This window comes from Danio aesculapii, chromosome 7 (genome assembly GCF_903798145.1).
Source record: "Danio aesculapii chromosome 7, fDanAes4.1, whole genome shotgun sequence".
NCBI lineage: Eukaryota > Metazoa > Chordata > Actinopteri > Cypriniformes > Danionidae > Danio > Danio aesculapii.
In genome coordinates this window covers 46,234,760-46,255,901 of record NC_079441.1, presented here as the reverse complement: position 1 = coordinate 46,255,901, position 21,142 = coordinate 46,234,760, and the positions used below count along the sequence as shown (strand labels likewise).

General features: G+C 35.9%; 1 protein-coding gene across 3 annotated transcripts in view; it reads right to left on the bottom strand.

Annotated features, from left to right (window-relative positions):
• dpy19l3 (dpy-19 like C-mannosyltransferase 3) overlaps positions 1 to 21,142 on the bottom strand; it is an 86,035-nt gene that overhangs the window by 52,297 nt on the left and 12,596 nt on the right. For all 3 annotated transcript variants that reach the window (XM_056462006.1, XM_056462005.1, XM_056462004.1), the window contains 9 exons: positions 18,581 to 18,671; positions 13,967 to 14,088; positions 13,720 to 13,865; positions 13,079 to 13,202; positions 6,223 to 6,357; positions 6,016 to 6,147; positions 976 to 1,077; positions 693 to 766; positions 239 to 397 (listed from right to left, as the gene is read on the bottom strand). In XM_056462006.1, coding sequence (XP_056317981.1) covers positions 239 to 397; positions 693 to 766; positions 976 to 1,077; positions 6,016 to 6,147; positions 6,223 to 6,357; positions 13,079 to 13,202; positions 13,720 to 13,865; positions 13,967 to 14,088; positions 18,581 to 18,671 — 1,085 coding nt within the window. The remainder of the gene's footprint in view (positions 1 to 238; positions 398 to 692; positions 767 to 975; positions 1,078 to 6,015; positions 6,148 to 6,222; positions 6,358 to 13,078; positions 13,203 to 13,719; positions 13,866 to 13,966; positions 14,089 to 18,580; positions 18,672 to 21,142) is intronic.

Below are 21,142 nucleotides of genomic sequence, written 5' to 3'. Positions count from 1 at the left end.
AGACTAATAACTCTAATTATAAATTAGCATCGTGACCTGTGGTGGACGGGGTGGTTATGAAGCTATAATCGTGACTCTTCTGGTCATTTCTCACCCTATTGCTGCGCTCTAATTAGAAATCGGAACATTAGGAGAATATTTAAACTCCCAGAAACACATCTGGTTAATGCGCAGCATACGGCACGGCATTGCACTTGAGCGGTTTCTCGCAGAGAGGGAAGCGATGCAGTACTTTTACCTGAGATTAGAGAGTGCCACCAGCAGCAGTAAGATGAAGAGCACACTGAGTGTGCAGAGATACGGATAGAGCAGCACCGTGCCAGCCAACCGCTCGAATGTATCCAATGGCAACAAGCCAAATGCCTCTTCGCACAGATAGAGACTGGCATCAAAGTCTCTGAAAGAAAGAGGCAGGGAGGGAGTGCACTTGGATATATATTATACAGATTATCGGGAGCAGCAATTCATCTGATCAACTCAAATGGCTCCATAAATATCTAGCGGATGAGCAGATTACGTTGCGTGCCAGATGTTATTTTTCCACCAGAGCTGGACGCATTTAATCACAGTGGATTAATGGCTCGCTCTAGTCTCCGAGCAGATCTCACTTCTGAATAAGACACCACGATAGGGCATTTGACTGATGATAAAAGGCTTAGATGTAGCGCCCTGAGAGATGACCAAAGACTTACCTCGTTGCCCCGAAGCCAAACTTGGCCTTTATGAACTTGAAGATGTGCTCGTCAGATTTGAGCTGGAGTACTTTCTGTCAATTAAAACGGAGAGAGAGTGAAGGATGAAATCACTCATGGGAGCGTCTCGTGAGATAGGCGATGTGGGTTTTTATGAGCATGAGATATGAAGGAAGACAATGAGACTGAAAGTAAAGCTGGTGTCTTGGGAAGAGCAGGTAGAGAAGCTCTATTTTATCATTAATGACAGGGCGCACACGGTAGAACACGATTCATAGCTCACCTTGGCTGAATAATTGATGGTGAAAGTTAATGCGAGGACTAGGAGTGTGTGGAGAGCCAGTTTTCCTACTCGTATAACAAAGCCGCCCATCTTTAGCCCTGTCTGAAAGCCACACATACACACACACACACAGCAGGTATTAATATATAAAACTACAACAATATTCCAAGCGGCTGGTTTCAATCAAAACAAAACAGGGTGTTAGAAAACAAAGATAAGGCTTGAAGAGCAAAACAAAAAGTGATAAAGTACCTCATGTAAACATTTTGTAGCCTAAAGCCCTATTCCGATGGGATGCATTATCAAGAAATGTCATGAAAGCAATTGTTTTCGAGTCTGTAGATAAGCAGAGATACTGTATTTATGCATTGCTGTTACGTGACCTATTATATCACATATTTAGCTGTGGTAATTCAGAATTCAGTAACCAGGAAAGTCAAACATGAGCATATGGGATTAATAGAATAAGAATAACTGCACAACAAAATGTATTTCAGTTCTGTTTCGTAACATCCCAGAAAAAAGGTCACCTGTAAATTATTCAATCATGTTTGCCATCTGATAATTTAAGGAATAGATTAACATGCAGGATATACTCAAAAGCCACCTCCTCTCTACATTAAAACTACAAGACCCCCCATTTTCCTTACTCCACTTATAAAAAGTATTATTATTTTTTTTTCTCCATGTTTTTTTTAAACCATCTAAATTCAAGACTGATTTTAAATTTGTACAGACATTTCAGTTTATCCTGTTCATTTTATTGGACATTGGGATTTTGTAAATGTTTTTATGTAATATTTTTTTGTTGGTCCTACATCTTAAACAAGTTTTAGTATCTTATTATAATATACTGTATATACAATAGTAAAGTGAATTATTATTATTTTTTTTTAATTATGCACAGGGTCAACAATAAGGACTGCCTGATGGCCCGGGGCCAGCGTGAGAGATGCTGGGGACAGTAGACAGGATTGTTACTGGCCCGTAGTAGTGTAACAGATCACAAATCTCACAGTTTGGATCACACTACGGTTTTTGAGTCACGGATTGGACCATTTTTGAGATCAGCAAAAAAGGGAGGAGACAAATGTCATTAGCTTTTCATTTATACAAAATATTACTGCAAAAACCATTGGTTTTAACAAACAGAACTTAGAACCTGTAATTTTAATAGAAATAAAAATCAAGAAAGAACCAGCTTAAAAAAGTAAAATATTCAATACGAGAAATGATCTTTATCACTGTTGCTGATAATGCTATAGAAATCGAACATCTTGTACAACAGATCATATTTATTTTTAATTAATGATTCACACATAAAACTTCATGTTTAATTATAGGTGTATCATTTTTGAAAACCTATTCAGTGACATAATTTTGATGCTTGTTTGTCGCCACCCATTGGTTACACAATGTAATTGCTACAACATTCACCAGCATGAAGTTCCATTAAACTGTGATTTCAGTCTTTACCATCAACATCAGTGTTTATATCTGAACTATAAACTGTTATCCCAGTTCTTCTGTGTTATTTAACTATTTGTAACTCACTGGAAAAGAAAACTGAATCTCTCTCTATTAAACGCAGATTTGAATGCAGCGATTCTAAGGATTAACTAACATATTCAAATCATTATCATTTATCATTTATGTTGTGCGGGTTTGAATTGAGATTTCGATCTTTTAATGTTTAATTGTCCAGCTTTACACTGAATGCATTAATGCAGGGTAAACAAATAGTGACAGAAAACACCTTTAATCACTAAACTAAAAAAGCGTTTACGTCCCACCACAACTTTTCCCGACATCATTATATTTTACAAGGAAGCCAAAATTCTTTTATACATGTGATTTGATGTATAAAATGTGAATGACGCGGTAGGCAATCTCTCTGCAATTGTTATAAATGTTGGATTAACCTACAAATTCAAAAAAAGTAATTATTCCACAGGTCACGTGCATTCCGAAATATGGGTTGTGATCCGTACGGATCACAGATCAACCGTTATCCGTTATACCCCTACTGGCCCGATTAGGCCAGCGCTGCCTTGTCACTAAAGTTTAATTTGCCTGCAACTATTTATCAATTGGTTGCAAATACAGTCTTAGAATTGAGAAACAGTTTGTGGTTTTAAGCCTTTAAATGCTACCTTCTCTGTGAAGTCATAAACACCATATTGCTTTTCGGTTGCTCTCATCTGATTGGAAGTTGTGAGCACGTTATTTTTTTCTGTATCGAAAAGCAAAGAGACGACAACATCAAATTTTGAGGCTAAAAGAACACATCTGTTTCTAACGTCTTGGAAACAGACATGTACGTGTACAACACAACGAAAAAATGTAGTGATGTTTTGCAGTTTGCCATCCGTTTGGCAAGTCAGCCATCTTTTGTTTTGCAATAAAATACCCGCACTTTTTTCATTTTGTTATCTTTGTTTACATAACACATTGAATTTTTCTCATTATACGTTTATTAACATTTTTTAAATATTTAAATTCTAGATTGACAGATGTTATTTTGATATTTTCTTTAAAACGTGGCTAAGAAATAGCTTGTAACTTATGGTTAATATTTGATGGGGCTAGTTAAATTTTGGCACGGCAAGTAAAAATCTGAACCACTGGCCCAGTCGGCCAATCGGGCCAGCAGAAATAAATCTTAAGCGTTGAAACCTGATGCATTTATAAAATGTTAAATTATTAACCACTTGCAATACTAGTAACTAGTAACTTTTGGTTAATATTTGGTGGGGCTAGTTCAATTTTGGCAGTAAAAATCTGAACCACTGGCCTAATCGGGCCAGTAGAAAAAAATCCTTAGCGCTGAACCCTGATGCATTTATAAAATGTTAAATTATTAACCATTTGCAATACAGATTCTTCTTCAAAACACACTCCTTTCATGAGCATCTACTGTAAACAACCATGTGACTACACATTGAACTGTGTCCATGCAAAAATGCATTGTTGCTTCATGCGCACACATTACTCATTCCGTCATTGACTCCTTACTGATGCACAAACAACTGTATGCCTCTGATGCCCATATGTACATAAACCCCACTTCAATGTAAGCACCCTTGATAAAACAGGTGAAGTGCATTAATTCTGACTACTATGTGAATATATACTGGAATGTGTTCATGCTTGAATACAGTATTATAGTAATCAGTGCACTGAGAGCACACATATTATCGGTCTGTTTGCACATAAATAATAACAGACTCATGTTGGTCTAATGCACAACTTCTGCATAGCACTGTAATCATCCACAATTTTCATTTCTCAAAAGTGACACTGTTTTACTTCATTCAACAAGGAGATGCTGAATATCATACATTACATTCTTGCAGTGGTTTGGCATTTTAAGACACTATTTATTTAAATTAATAATAATAACATTGAATCCGCCTGCTCTAAAACAATTACATAATATGTACAAGAAATGTGATGTTCATAAATTAGACATTAGATTTATAAATTAGAATTAGATTATATAGCAATATAGTACTTTTTTGTTTTGTTATTTTGTATGTGCCCAGGAGGATTACTGAAGCTCCCTGGTTCTAAACCATATATATACACTCACCGGCCACTTTATTAGGTACACCCATCCAGCTGCTCGTTAATACAAATTTCTAATCAGCCAATCACATAGCAGCAACTCAATGCATTTATGCATGTAGACATAGTCATGACGATCTGGTGCAGTTCAAGGCTGGATTTTCTCGCACAACCATCTCTAGGGGTTACAGAGAATGGTCTGAAAAAGAGAAAATATCCAGCAAGCAGTTCTGTGGGCGCAAATGCATTGTTGATGCCAGAGGTCAGAGGAGAATGGCCAGATTGGTTCGAGCTGATAGAAAGGCAACAGTAACTCAAATAACCACTCGTTACAACCGAGGTAAGCAGAAGAGCATCTCTGAATGCACAGCACGTCCAACCTTGAAGCGGATGGGCTACAGCATAAGAAGACCACACTGGGTGCCACTCCTGTCAGCTAAGAGCAGGAAACTGAGACTACAATTCGCACAGGCTCAATGAAATTGAACAATAAAAGACTGGAAAAATGTTGCCTGGTCTGATGAGTCTCGATTTCTGCTGCGACATTTGGATGGTAAAGTCAGAATTTGGCATCAATAACATGAAAGCATGGATCCATCATGCCCTGTATCAACGATTCAGGATGGTGGTGTAATAGTTCGGGGGATATTTTCTAGGCATATTTTGTGCCCATTAGTACCAATTGAGCATTGTGACAACGCCACAGCCTACCTGAGTATTACTGTTGACCATGTCTATGCCTTTATGACCACAGTCTGATGGCTACTTCCAGCAGGATAACGGGCCATGTCATAAAGCGTGAATCATCTCAGAATGGTTTCCAGTACCTTGTTGAATCTATGCCATGAAGGATTAAGGCAGTTCTGAAGGCAAAAGGGGGTCCAGCTCGGTACTAGTAACGTGTACCAAATAAAGTGTATTTTGCAATGCAATCTTTTGAGCATGTCATGATTTTTGTTCCATCTGAAAATGATTTTCCCCCTGTGTGCAGGTTCTGTAATTGTACTTTTATGGCATAAAAACAAGTTATTGTCTAACCCTTTAAAGTGAAATTACTGAGCATAAACGGGAGGCTTACAAAAATGCAAATTTTAAAAGAAAATTTTAGATGCCACTTAAAGTTTTTGCATCTACAGGGTTTTTCCTGAGTAGAGAATTACAAGGTGGCCACCTCCATCAAATTTTGTAGCAGCTTTGTCTTTTGACAAAAATCATGCAAGCAATCACGACTAAGGACAGAACCCAAGTGATGTTTAAGCACTGGTCATGTATTTATTTACATTAGATGTTATTTTACAAGAATAATGCAAAACGTGTTTGTTTCAAGTAGCAAAAAAAAGGGAAATTGGGATGGAAATTGCACCTCATTCTGAGCCAAAAAAAACCCTGATGTGAACACTTTAAATACAAGCCTCATACTTCAATTTCCTCAATTTCAATCATGTAGATTTATGCACTGCGACATACACTGACCTGAAAGTGTTTGATGAAGAGCGCGGACACAATAAAGCTGAGCACCAGAGAGCCCAAAATCATAGAATTGCAAAACTGCAGTAACCACACCAATAACAGACTCGACACCTGCATCAGGTACAGAGAGACCACCTACAGAGAGAAAGAAATGAATATCCAACCTCGCATGAACTACAAAAAGTATCCAGTCTGTGCATTGAGCGTTACCTGTTCTGCTGTGAGGAAGTCCAGGCAATCCAGAGTGTAGATTATAAGAGCCTGCACCAGGAGGACAAACTGATTGAACTGCCATGTCAAACAGAAGCAGAAGGTGGAGACGAACACCAGCCACAACACCACCCTCTGTGATTGAGAGCGCATGAAAAGGAAATGATGTTCCACTCAGAGAGCCAAACATACAAAATATCTTCTTTTTTTATTCAGAGCTCATAAAATGATCATTTTTTCCCTGTGATTTACACCATATGTCAGGAAAGCAATTAAGAGTTTGAGCTGAGAGAACATACTGAGAGAGAACAAATATGTGTTCAGCAGGGTAAATATTTCAGACGTACACTTGCAATTGCAAACCTTCATATTTCACAAAACTATTCTGCAACAGCAGCGAGCAGTCAGAAACATTCATCACTACTTACTGTCTCTTATTTCCTCAGTCTTTTCAATCATGTTATCGGTAACACTTTACAATAAGGCTTCATTTGTTAATGCATTTACTAACATGGAAAATCTACAAACAACATTTATTACTGTATTTATTCATCTGTGAATGCTAGTTAATGACAATTAAAAAATAATGTTTTCGAATGCCATATTACACCGAGAGGGATTAGAAAAATTACAAACTTAATTCTAATCTAGTCTAATAAGTAGTCAGAAGCGTGTTTCCCAAACAACTACATAACTTGTGGCTAAACTATCATAGTACGTTGCATCATTTAGGAAAAGAACGATGTAGTGACGAGTGTTTCCCAAAACCGTAGTTGCTATGTCGCAGATCCATCGTTTGAATCACGTTAGTTATAATGTAAAACGCCCATAATGATTCTGTAAACAGGGTGGAGTAACTAGTTCTTTAGAGAAAAACCCCATAATTTTTTGTGCAAATAATATTATTTTACACACACACAAATCCAATATTAGCTTTGGTAAAAACACACACTCATTTTCCATATTAATTGAAATATATGTAAACGCACATATAGAGCCTGTGTTTCCTTTACAAGTATTATTGAGAATATTCCATATTCTATTCTAAAACATAAAACCATAAACCATATATAATTTCATATATAAATTATATAAATCGTTAATGGTTGTAATCTATTAAAGAATCACGAAACACCAAAACACATTTTTTGAGATGTTGACAGTCATATATGTGTCCCCACGCTGCTAAAAATACTATTAGGACACAAAAAAAGTGAAAATTGGTTGTTTTTGCGTTAATTCAAGCAAATTCGTTCTACCGGTTTGAAAAGAAATTTAGAAGTAATGTCATGGCCATGAGACCCTTGTGTGTATTTCAGCGTGTAGACTGGATGTCTGTACCGGTGAGTACAGCGTGACGTCTTTGAGCTTTCAGCATTAATTCATGAGAAAGACTTGGTTCAAACCAATCAGCGCGCTCTATTGTGTATGAGGTGCGACTTCATTAATATGCATGATAGCTTCGAAGACTGTTTTCAGCTGTTACAGTGTTCAGATGGCAGAGAGACGCCACGTTGTGTTGCCAACTGTAATTAAAACAAGTGGAAGAAGAAGAATTGTTAGGTGACATGGTTAGTGTTTTGTTTATAAATGTTCTGCAATGAAGGTTTTGTTTTCAATTCCCCGCTATGAGAGCACAGCTGGACTCACATGTGTGGATTACAGTAGTCTGCTAACACGCGACAAAAATACATTTCTAAGGAAAAATTTTTACCCGAGAGTTTTTTTCTCATCTGGAAATGGTGAAATCCGTATTTGCCACAACTTTCCAGTTGGTGTTGATTGTCCTGTCTCTACAGATTTGGTAAGTGTGTGATCCATGTTCTTTGTTTATGTTTATTCAGGTGGCAAAGTTAGTTAGTATCGTCAGCAGTACTCTTTAAGTTTTTAAAGACATACCTTAGTCAAAATGATTTAGTTACTAAGTTTACAGTATATTAATAGCACTACAAAATTATGAACTGAAAGATCTGCTGTAAATGCTGCTCTTCTAATGTAAACACCTTAATCAAACTATTACCGTCATGTAGAATTGCCGCATTTTGTGACAGAAAGTCTATACACACATGGCTTTCTGATGCTGTTCTCTGCACCTACAGAGTGCATCTAAGTAAACGAGAAATGCAGAGGTTGTTTTTTTCTCTCATACAGCGTGTGGTATCAAACATTCCATTAAAACAATACTCTTCCAGCAGTTTGTCACGGGGGCATGCATGAAATGTTACTGAATGAAAGTGAAAGTGCCAAACTGCAATTAAAGTCGACAAATTAATAATTTGGCAAATAATTTGATTACTGATGTCCATGTAAACAGTCACTGTCTTTCTCCCCCATGTCTGTGTGTTGTTTTGTCTCTCTGAAAATCAGCGCATGGTCAAACAGAAACTCCCATATTTATGCAAACTCTTCCCTCTTTCCCTCACCCGACACCCACATTCGACAACCACTCACCCACTTTCCTGACTTTTTTCACTAGAAAACTTGACTAGAGGTGTGAAAAAACCCTGCTGAGACAGGGGGGGTTATTGGCTCTTCAGTAATGTTTTTTAAATATTTAAGAAATTTATTTTAAAAAAATTAAGAAATTCTTCCTAATAATAATAATAATAATTTTTTTTCTTTAATTTATTGTAAAAGCCAACTTTTACAATTTGACACATTTTTGACAACATTTCTTAATATATAACCTACTATAAATGAAGACCATTAACGTTGATATAAGTTTTGGAGACATAACGTATATTCCACATTTAAATAAATAATAGGTCACCTATAGCTTTGCATTTAAATGGCATTTAATGAATTAAAGCTATTGAGCAAATTATTGAAAGATGACAGATGGCATAGTGACACTTCACAATAAACTTTACATTGTTACTTCATGTTCACTTATAGTGAATTAATTTTAAGAACAAATTTCAATTTCAATAATGCATTGGTAAAAGCTGAACTATGGTTAATAAACGCTGTACATTTATTAACGCTGTTATTTTTAGTTCATGTTAGTAAATACATTAATAAAACCGGTAACAGTTTTACTTTAAGTCGCAATTCATGGTATTAACAAATCATTAACTAACCCTGCAAGTTTGATAAACTACTAATTACTGCTTATTAACAGTTAGAAAGGTAGATGTTGAGTTTGGGTTTTGGTAGGATTAGGGATGTAGAATAAAATCATACTTTATCATGACTAATGAACAGTTAATGACTTAATAATAGGCAGGTAATAAGCCAGTGGTTAATAGCATAAATTATGAAACTAAAGTATTACCATGACATTTTTTTGTAAAGTTTGAGCATGCTATCTATGCTTTTTTTATTTATTCCCTTTATAGCTTTAATTTATTTAACTAAACTGACAAGCTATTAGACTGGATCAAAATTAAATTTGTAATTTTTCTAATCCTTTCCAGTGATATATGTAGAAAAAACTCAATGTAGGGTAGTTTCATTTCCTTGAAAGCTGTAATCACTGGCTGTGTGGAGCCATCACAATGGCCCTGTCCCAAATGGCCCCAGTATACCTCAAGGTCTTCCTCAGAGTTTCCACTTTTTTTGATGTAAAGCTGCTTTGAGTGTTTGGTTGAACGGCAAATATTGTAAGTCTGCAAGACTGTAAGAGCATGAGAAAAGTGCTATTTGGAACAGGGACAATGTAAGAGCATCCTAACCAACAACATCGACTCAACCAACTGAATGAATTTGAGGCAAGGTTGTCAATATATCCAATGAAATGACCTATGGAATGCTTTCAGAAACATTATTTTTGATTTTGTGTTGTCTAGTAGTGCTAGCAATGCTAGTAATTGCACACATCAGTGTTAGACCCAGTTGATAATGTAGCAGCTCTCAGGTCAGCAGTATGTTGATCCTGTGAAAGTAGGTCTTCATACACGATTCTAACCTGTACACTGGACTGAAAACAGTCTCAGACCCAGGCATGTCTAGATTGAAGTTAATTGATGAGTGAGCTGTTTATATTATCAGCATTCATGACCTGAATGAGTTAATACAAGCTTCTTTTTAAAAAACATAATATAATATGCATAAAAATAAATAAAATTCAGTGAAATTGATTTAATAATCAAAAACTGTGTATCCCATTGGCATCATACAGATGCAGTGATACATATCACGAGTGTTGGGGAAAATCACTTTAGAAAGTAATCTATTACAATACTGTCTTCCCCAAAAAGTAACTGGTTGCGTTACTTTGTAACTTTTTATGATAAGTAATGTGTTAGGTTACTTTTGCGTTACTTTTTCTGACCTAGCTGAGGCTTGATCTCTTTCAGAACTTCCTCTATTTTTTTTTAATAGAGGAGTTGACAACACACTATATGAGCTTCATCTTAAAAAAAAAAAAAAAACATAAAAAATAAATGTAGAATAATGGCATCTTTGAAGAATCCAAGAGCTCTGCATGCCGTATATACAGATTAATGAAAGTTTAAAGCAATGTCTTTGCTACTTTTGCACTTTTTGTCTTATTAAAAAGTAAAATCACTGTTCATTCAGATAATCTTCTTTTCCTTTTCTTCCATGTATTTAAATCAGAGGTGTGAACCTACACTGGTCTCACGGTTTGGTTCGGTTATGATTATCATGGCATCGATTCGGTTCAATTCGATATCTTGGTGCATCACGGTGCATTGATGATGCTTTCCATACACAACTTTATATTTTACTTCACAGCACAAGAAAATTGTATAAATATATTTATATTTATATATTATTTGTAATACAATTTTGACCTTTAATACAAGCAGTCAGATATCTGAACTGCAAACTGAAGTACATGCAGAGAACAACATAAGCATCCGTAGCAAATAAACAAATGTAAATATCCCGCTCGCTTACTGAGCCTTGTCTAGCGAGTTATTACACCCCTATTAGTCACACGCTCAACAGAAAGGGCTGCGATTGGCTCTAATGCTCGGGCGCTGTTCACCGCTGATAAACGGCAGCCATGTGCAGTCTACATTTCTGTCTGTTCCTGGATTTTCTCATTGCGTGTGAGATTTCACATGACTATGATCATTTTAATTCAGCAATTTTTTAAAAGCAAATTAATAAAAGTAAAAAGTAATTGGCATTACATTTTTAAAAAAAGTAACTCAAATATTATTACTTAATTGTTTAAAGTAATGTTTTACTTTACTTGTTACTTAAAAAAATAGTATTGTTATGTAACTTGCATTACTTGTAATACGTTACCCCCAACACTGCATATTACTGACATCATTCTATGATGATGTAAAAAAATAAAATAAATAAAAAAATAATGTGTGATTATGTGTGATTTTTTTTATTTAATAATGATGATTAAACATTGTTTTGCCCAGTTTTGTTTTCTGTGTTGGTATCTTGGCTGGTTTAGACCTGTCATTTAGCATATAAATATAACACACATGCTGCCAGTAGGTGGCCCATGTTAATGAATGAATCATTGATTAAAACCAACATTGATTAGTTCAAAATGACTTGCTTATTCAATTTGTTCAGGAAGAAAACACCACAGCATTGCAGTAAGATGCACAAATGTTCAGCTCTGAATGTGTTTGGAACCATTTTCTATAGCACAATAGAAAACAAACAGACCCTAGATAATAGTATCTAGCATTAAAGTTATAGGAACTAAGTTATAGGAAGAAGCCAGCTGGCTGATCCCCAGAGGACATTGTCTCTGCATGTGTACCGTCACAAATGAGAAAGCCCATGTTGTGTCTAAAATGTATGGTCACTTATTCATTTATAATTTTAAAAAGGAAAAGATTAAAGGATAATCAGGCCTGACTCAGCAGGTTTTTCAGCAGGTTCCTGCTCTGCAGAACATAAAAACATTCAGACAACCTTTAAACAAAATGAAGAGAAACAGGCTACAGCGATAGCTGACTGTCACATGACGAACATGGGATTTTTTTAAATGTCTCAGTGTTGGTATTGATTTTATATGTTGCGGGATCTCATTCCAGCCTTTTGTGGATACATAAAAGAAAGATCATAACAGTTTTTAAAAGCCAGTAACACCAAATATTTGTTACAGATCTGGTGGAATGATCAGTCCTTGTACGTTTTGGTACCAAAGCACAAAGGGCTGCTAAGGTAGCACTATTTAAAATATGATTGTATAGTTGAATCCCTGTGTTCATAGTGTAATTTTAAAATGATAAAGCATTAGAGAGTGATAGCACAAAACAATAATATTAACCTAGTGTTTGTGGAAAAAAATCTATATCATATTTGATGGTGTAATATTATCTAACTATTTCAAATTATTAAATATAATGATCAAAAGACCATACAGGGATAAGGGATGTTTACAGGAAATTTCAAGTATATTGGCATTGTCACACAATGAATGCATTTGGAGACTTATAGTGGGATAATTCACCCAAAAATGAAATTTTACTCACTATTTACTCAGCTTTAACATTTATGAGATTTTTTGTTTAACACATAAGATGACATTTTGAAGAAAGTTGAAAACCTGTAACCATTGACACGCACAGTATAAAAAACAAATACTATGAAAGTCAGTGGTTACATGTTTCAGCAGTTCTCAAAATATATTATTTTGTGTTTAACAGAAAAAAAGAAACCTAGTGAAACATAATAATGTTTGCAAATATGAAGTTTAAAAAACTATTACATTACAAACACAGATGAAATCACATACTGTCCCTATAATGTAAAACAATTGTGAAATGCAATTTGTAATTCTGTTAATTGTTCTATGAAACAAGTCTTTAAGCAGGATTTGCAATAAAGAATCTGACTTCCCATGAATAATCTGAATCATTTGGAAACAGTTTCTGTATCGACACATACATTTATCAGGACAGAAAATTACCTGGTGGATAGGTTTAAGCTTTGGCCTTAAGTAGCAGGTTATGGCAGCCACCTGAAGAGCAAAGAACGGTATCGACCAGTTCTCCCTTAGAGATATGGTAAACTCCACACGTGTGGTGTCCACTCTGCAAAAAAAAGAAGTCAATAAAACACAGAAAAGTAGGCTTAATGTAAGGAGAAAAAGCATGAGAAGTTTTTGTAAAGGTGTAGTTTTTTATTGCTGCACTATATTTTGTAGAGATTGATAGGTTTAATAAGCAAGTGTAAAAAAAGCTGTGACTAAAACATTGCTTTGCTTGACTAAGCGCCCCAACAGCTTTAACCAATAGTTTGGAGTGGAGACTATTTGTATTGTGCATTCAAAGAGAGCTTCAAAAATATTGAGACCGCCCCAGGAGGAAAAAATCTTATCAGGTTGCTTGTGACATTGAATAAAGGAGCCCTAAAATGTCCAAATGGCCTAAAGCCCTAATCATCTTTGAAAGATTTAATTCAGATTTTAGAGAAACCTATACCTGGATTCAGATGCTCACTGCATCACAATAAACATTTACTCCTGCCAGATGGACTGCGAAGGTGAATTCTGTGTATACGAGAGACCGATTATAATCTCGTTGAGCACACACACACACACACACATACCTGTTGAGAATATACCAGACTCCACTGAGGGCTCCAGCCAGCCACGAGTCACTGAGTAACCAGCTAGTGATAAAGAGAGCAATGACATACACTGTCTGCAATGCAAACACTGTATAGATGTAGAAATAAATTGGCTCCAAATACGTCTGAAAATAAAACACACACAGGACAGAAAAAAATAAGCAATTCTGTGAAATATCCAAGATGATTTATAGATCTAACAAAGAACGCAGAAGTGATTTGACACCTGGATTGGAAGTATCCTGTACAAAATGCTAAGGAACACCTCCTGGTAGATATTCATGCGCTGTAGGATGTTTATTGTCCTCTTGGATTCAGTAGTGTTGTCATGAGTAAGCTCATAGAGACCTATGAACACAAGAACACACACAAGTCAAACTTTTACAACTTAGCATGAACTTAAACTGCTAAATCAAAGCTTTGGGGTTGGTAAGATTCTAAAAACGGCCATTAATTCAATTTTAGTGTCACACAAATAACTGATTTTGATAACAAAAAATACAGATTGATGAGTGTGTATTTTTTATTACTGACGAACAGAAGATTTTGACATAATATGGGGGCGTGCGAGAGTGGATGGCAACATCAACAGTGTAGGGAGTCGACGGATCCTTCCAGAACTGAAAAAGTCACACACCATATTTTCCTTAAAAGATCGATTGGTGCCTCCATATCTGAGCTTTGATTTCATTTTCAAAGCAATCCACAGGCAAGAGCCCTGCATGGGCCTTAAATCTAAGCACTAGCCCGGCCCTGGCCCTGGCCCGACATGCACAGGCTGTAGCCCTGACCTTGTCCAATAGTTTATCAAAATTTTTGGCCCAAGTCCAACCCGAAGCCCATCTTTTTTTTTCCCTGCCAAACAGCTTATACTGTTACAGCCATTGAAATAGCTCAGATTTGTACTTAATAGAAAGTTGATGTTCTTTCGTTTTGTTTTTTATCAGAATTTAAAGAAATGTTTGGAGTTTGTTTTTGTTTTTTTTAAATGTAAGTTTTAGTTTAAGTGACATCGATATCCAAGTGGTATGTGTTCCAGTTTACTCAACCTACAAGTTGTGCATTGTGCATAACCAGTTGTCTCATCATTTAAAGTTGTCGCTATTTGAAAAGTTGACCAGAAGTTTTGCATAGGCAATTTTTCTCTTTATGTTTTTCATTGTATATGGCTGGAAATCTCTATGTGCAAGGCATCACTGGCACTTCCGGACCGCACGCATTAGATCTCATTAAACGTTTTAAAAAGTTTTATCTAAAGCAGGCCCAAAGCCCGATACGCGTGCTAGCTATGATGTGAAAATGGGCCCGAAGCCCGGCTCTAGGGGCATAAAAAAGTCAGGCTCAAAAGCAGGGCTCTACCACAGGCACCCAGCAAAATGTTTTCTACAGAATGACTTGTCAATTGTGATTACAAATGTTCGTTAATTAACTCTACATCTTAAAACAATAAAAAGAGGCTCTACACTCAAAGACCCCCCAAACAGGTTTTTGAGAATGCTCAGCAAGCCCTTTTGGTTCGCACCTTCCTACACATTCCTCAGGCAGACAAAGAAGCGATCAAAAAGCTTACAAAATGTAAGCGGACATTCAGTTAAACTGTGTTTATTTGAGTTATGTATGCTTGTTTTACGTTTTTGTAGGTTTTTGTGTGTACATATTTCATATGTTTAACGTTACATTTAAGGATAGTTAATGAGTTATAGCCGTTGGTGGTGGATGAAATCTACAGAAAGTTTGTAAAATATTTAATTATTATTTTGTATTGAATGAAAGCTAGAAAAGTTTCAAATGCATTGGTTTATATGAAAAAAACCATACTACGAAAAGTATCCTTGTTATAATACTTTATTTTAATAACTTCCAATAAAAGGCAGGTAACACACTGCACTCACGCGATGTGCCAACTCGGCCTCATAGAAGAGGGAATGGGGGTGGAACCCCACCCCACAACTTCTCTGACTGGACAATCACTGTGTAGACCACACCAAATACCAAAGCCTATAAAATTTTGAACAAGAAAAATTCATTGTCATCTTTGCCGGTTGTCTTCTTTCACCGGTCATCGCTGCCTGGACGTCGCTCTTCTTATGCTGTGGCCGTTACATCATCTCGCTGGAAGCTTCGCTACATCTCCAAAGACTTGCTTGTACCAAGCCTGAAGCTTCCCCACGGAGCAAACCGCAACCTTCACTTGCTGCCGGCTCGACCCCCGATCTGCTTGTGCAACCGCTTCAACACCAAGCCATCGGGTCACCTCATCAGAACTCTAAAACTCTGTCATAACTTCAGAATTCTGCAGAGAGCCGAAACCCCAGGAAGGACTTCACCTACAAGGCCTCGTCATCCAACATCCGTATCCCTAGCAACCGACTCCAAGCTTCCCCGAAACCCCTCCTCACCGACGAAGGAACTCCAGCACGTCATTGGAGTTGCCTAGCGGGTCAATCAGCTTCGCCAGAATTTCCCTATATGGACCAGTCGAGGAAACCAAAATTCCACCAGAACCCAAGTAACACAAACAATCTTTCTATCCGTTGCTGAAACTGGTGTGAATTATATTTAAGTAGTAAAGAATAGCGAAATTCTCTGCTTTTATGGTTTCTCTCAGGTTGCAAGAACTTAGCAAATGCTAGAATTTGAATCCTTACTCGCTCTCTGTCATAACTCTCCTAAAACTGCTTGTGTGTATGTATGTGCGTTTGTGTGTTTTATGTAGATTAGTTTGTTGTGTTATAGAGTAGCAATAAACTTGTGTTTCATCTATAAGATCCGTGTTGGTGTGTTGTGTGCTTTATGAGGTAATGCCTCAGATTCAGATACAGCTACCTTGCTCATCAAATAATTAAATTCTGTTTTTATATTGTTATTGTTAATAATAATACAGGATTGCTTTACACTGCCCGTTCAATTTGCTGGACAAATAAGCAGTTTAAGTGTTAGCTTTAATTAATTCAATGTGAATCACGTTCTAATATTTGGATTCGAATTCCCAAAGTTTATATTTGATTTAAACCAAAGAGCCTGAGGTCTCAAGACATTTGTGCTGCCATTACATTACAAATCATAGGAGAGGGCAAATTCTTCAGCAGGATAGCGCTCCTTCTCATACTTCAGCCTCCACATCAAAGTTTCTCAAAGCAAAGGAGGTCAAGGTGCTCCAGGATTGGCCAGCCCAGTGCCCAGACATAAACATTATTGAGCATGTCTGATGTAAAATGGAGGAGGAGGCATTGAAGATGAATTCAAAGAATCTTGATGAACTGTAGGAGTCCTGCAAGAACGCTTTCTTTACCATTCCAGATCACTATTAATAAGTGATTTGAGTCATTGCATAGATGTATGGATGCAGCTCATGGGAGTCATACAAAATATTAATTCTTTTTCCACTGTACCATGACTTTATATTCTATACTGTACATTATTTCTGTTAAGTAACAAGACTTTTGTCTAATCAAAGTCAGACCTTACTGTCTGAAAAGCAAGGCATGATATTTTATTTGGGTAAAATAAGCGTAATCTAGAGGCCTCTGCTTTTCATATAAGCCACTTCCCATACCAAATGATCAACTAGAGGTCATATTATTATCTGTGGTTCCTAAAACTTTGATAGAAATGAAGAAATATATAGTATAGTAATGTACACTAATCACAAATTCAGAAATGTATTACATCTATGCCTAACAAAAGCAAAACATATTGACTACATTGATGTAAACAGACAATATTTTATCCAGAATGATATCATCAACTGTCAATGTCACTTTGCTCTGAAACTGAGCATAGTTGAGCCAAACCCATCTGTCACAACACAGCTAATATTACTATTATATTTTGCCTTTGTACAGCAGGAAGGTGATTAAAGGCTTCCACTACTGTAAACAGCATAATGGAAGTGGATTTCAAATTTTTTTACAACCTCAATTGTATTAATACTACTGCACATTGTACTACAGCTGTGACGTTTACAGTAATCAATTTCCAAGCCTTCTTAATAGAAAAGCAATGCTATGAACATGCTTTTACTCTGCTATATACACAAAAGTCCAATTGTAGTGGTGTCTAGAGATCAGCTTTTGGCACCGCTGCGGTTCTTACCATCTCAGTCTCAATGGGTAATGACCTAATTGTGATGTTTTTCAGTGCAGAAGCACAAAGAAAATCCATTCCAAATGGGGCTGTTAAGCCAATTAGCTTGAGCATAGACCACTTAGAGCAAAGTTGTGCATTTCTTCTATTTTCTGAGACCAGTCACGCTGATATGGTTACATAATGAAACATTCCTTCGATAGCTCTCAAATTACGTAGTGATAAAGGAAAGCAGAAAGTGTGGTTCAAGACATCTGCCATTATGCACTGAGCTAAATATATGAATAGGAAAAAACAAAAATTGGATCTTAGATATATGAACATTATTTATACATAAATTACAATTAAATAAGAATCGCCCACTACACTCTCAGAAATATATGTGCAGATTGTACTTTTATTGGTGTAACAGCTTATAACTGGGGAAGTACCATTAAAATAACATTATATTTGTACATTACTTACCTAGAGAAGTTCACAGTAGCACCTGAGGGGTACATTTACTACTACTTTTGTACAAAATTGCACATTTTGTGGTGTAGATAAGGTACCAAGTTGTACTTTTTAGGATGCTTGCCCAGTGATAAACTGATGTACACCTGAAGGTGCTTTTTTTTCTCCCCTGACAGTACAGGAGCAATAATTCTACATAAAAATAAAAGCCAAGGACTTCAACATCAGTGATCAGTAAGATGAAATGACGCAGGATTAATCGTATAACTAGCCAATATGTCTTAGGAGTAAATCACAGTACCTTGCTGTATAGTAGGGGCCTTCAGCATCTGTTTGTAGTAGGAGTAATAAAGGCCACATTCTGTCCGGAAAGAGATTTCACGCTCCACTTCCTACCAGTGCAGGAAGAGAGGATAAGATTCAGTTAGAAATGAACTATGACAAGAAGCACAACATGGGTAAATGGTGTTAAAGTGAAATACATTTCCCATCTGAGAAAGAAATCAGAGCAGATATCGGAACAGAATAAACAGATTTCATACGCAATAAAAGTCTTGAGAAAGAAAAAAGAAAACAGGTGTTGTAAATATGCTGGGTTTTATAGTGGAAGCAGTTTTCAGAACTAAACACGATCCAGACCAAAAGGTTGATATGCAACAAGAAAATGTAGTTTTAAGAGACGTGTTTCACTTATAGTTTTGTTCAAATAAAAATTGCACATTTTAAAATCCCATGTCACAAGATTTATAGCAAGGGGTTTTTTATTCATAAAATAAAATTCACTGACTGGTGTTTTTGTGTATTTTCTGCAAATATGGAAAAACGTATTAAATGTGAGCAGTGTTGCTTGGATAGTACATCTGTTTGCACTATGAGAAGATGATGGCTGGATCAAAGCTCCAAAACAAAAGGTTAATAAACATGTTTACAAAAAATATATAACAAAGACTCACTGTATATACGATCTTTTAGTTGTCGGGCTGCACAATACAGTAATTCAAACTGTATAAAATACTGTACTGTATACAGTACTGTATACTGCACTGTATATATACACAATACCGTATATCATTTCAGCATCGATATCACAATGTGCGCATCCGCAATAGTCACATTGCAAAAATATACAATGCCCAGTCTGAATTATAGTTGACTAGGAGCCACAGAATTGTTTTTAATCAATGTATTTATTTTGACTTTAAATGATTTTTGCAAAAAAACACTTCTTACTTAGAATTTTTGTCTTGTTTCTAGTCCAAACATCTACATTTCATAGTGAAAACAAGATTATTTCACTTACCCCACTAGCAAATAATTTTCTTAAAACAAGCAAATACAAAAATCTCTTAATTTTCACTTTTTCCTTAAAAGTAAAAATTAAACAATATTTTTACGTGGTCTAAAAACTTTTTTGATATTTGGACTAGAAACAAGGCAAAACAAAGGTGATCATTCAATTTCTGTACCTGATTACTGTTCCACTCTACAGAAAACCATTAAATAATGCTATTCAAACCATCTTGTAAATCTGTATATCACAATATTTATCGCAGTAAAAATAAAATATCGCAATATCAGATTTTTCCAATATTGTTCAGCCCTATTGTCTAGTTTCGATATATGAATTCACATTTATTATTTAATACTGTATGTTAGTGACATTTTAAGCATTACTTTTAGCTGGATTCGCTTGCTGGGTGGTCAAGATAACCACATTTTTTGATGTACCAAAATTGTTCCTTAGAATTAGAACAAAGAAATATGAATAAATGCTTAAAAATGCTTAAAATACAAATTTAGTAGCTCACTAGAAAAAAAATAGGAATCTGTTAAAGTTTTAAAATAAAAACTATAGCTTATTGCAATGTATTAGGCAAATTACAAACTGACCAGCACAATCAAATTTCCTCAGAATTTTCAGTCAGAATTTATTTGAATAAAAAATTAAAACAATTATAATAATAATGTAGAGCTTCACAACTTTTCTAGCATCTCTTTCTAGCAAAAAAAGTACATTTGAATATCCATCAATAACAACATTAGCCAAATTAGTATTTAAATTCATTTGAATTCAGGCCGCTTTTGGTGCTTTTTTATTTCAAGTATAAGGTCCAAGATTTAGAATAAAAGTTACTTTTAAAATGTTTCCTCTATTTAAAAAAAATACAGTAGGTCAATAGTGAAAGATGACTTCTCTTACGTCAGATTGTGTTTTTTCTTGCACATGATGTTGGACTCACGAAAAATAATTATCTGCATTGATCAAAACTGATTAGCTGAAGTCCCGAAAGCCAACAGAGGAAGGGTTATCTTTACAATTTGTGATGGCAAAGCAGTTAAAATTGGACAAACAAGCTTATGAATGGGACAAATTCTGGACAGTTCTCAGTGAGGGTGGGTCTTTCAAAAACCCCCCAAACACCCCTGGCTATGGGCCTGATCAATGTTTTGAAACAGTACCCTGCAGGCACAGGACGTCAACATGATGTCATATTGACATTGTACCTCAACGTACCCCAACGTCGTGGGCATGTTGGATTTTTTTTAGCAATGAAAAATCGGGTTGATGTCAGAACCCAATGTCAGGCTGACGTCAATGTCCAACGTCCAACCTAAAATCAACCAAATACCAACGTCTAATCATGTTATACCTTGACTTTGTGTGGACGTTACCACTATGACATCTGTCAGACGTTGAATTTTGGTCACTTTCCAACACAACCTAAAATTAACCAAATATTCACATAATTTGACGTCGTTATTAGACGTCAAAATAACGTCCCTAGACACTAGCTAGACATTGAATTTTGGTCACCTGATGTAATGACCGAAATCTAACATAATATTAACGTCTTATATGTTG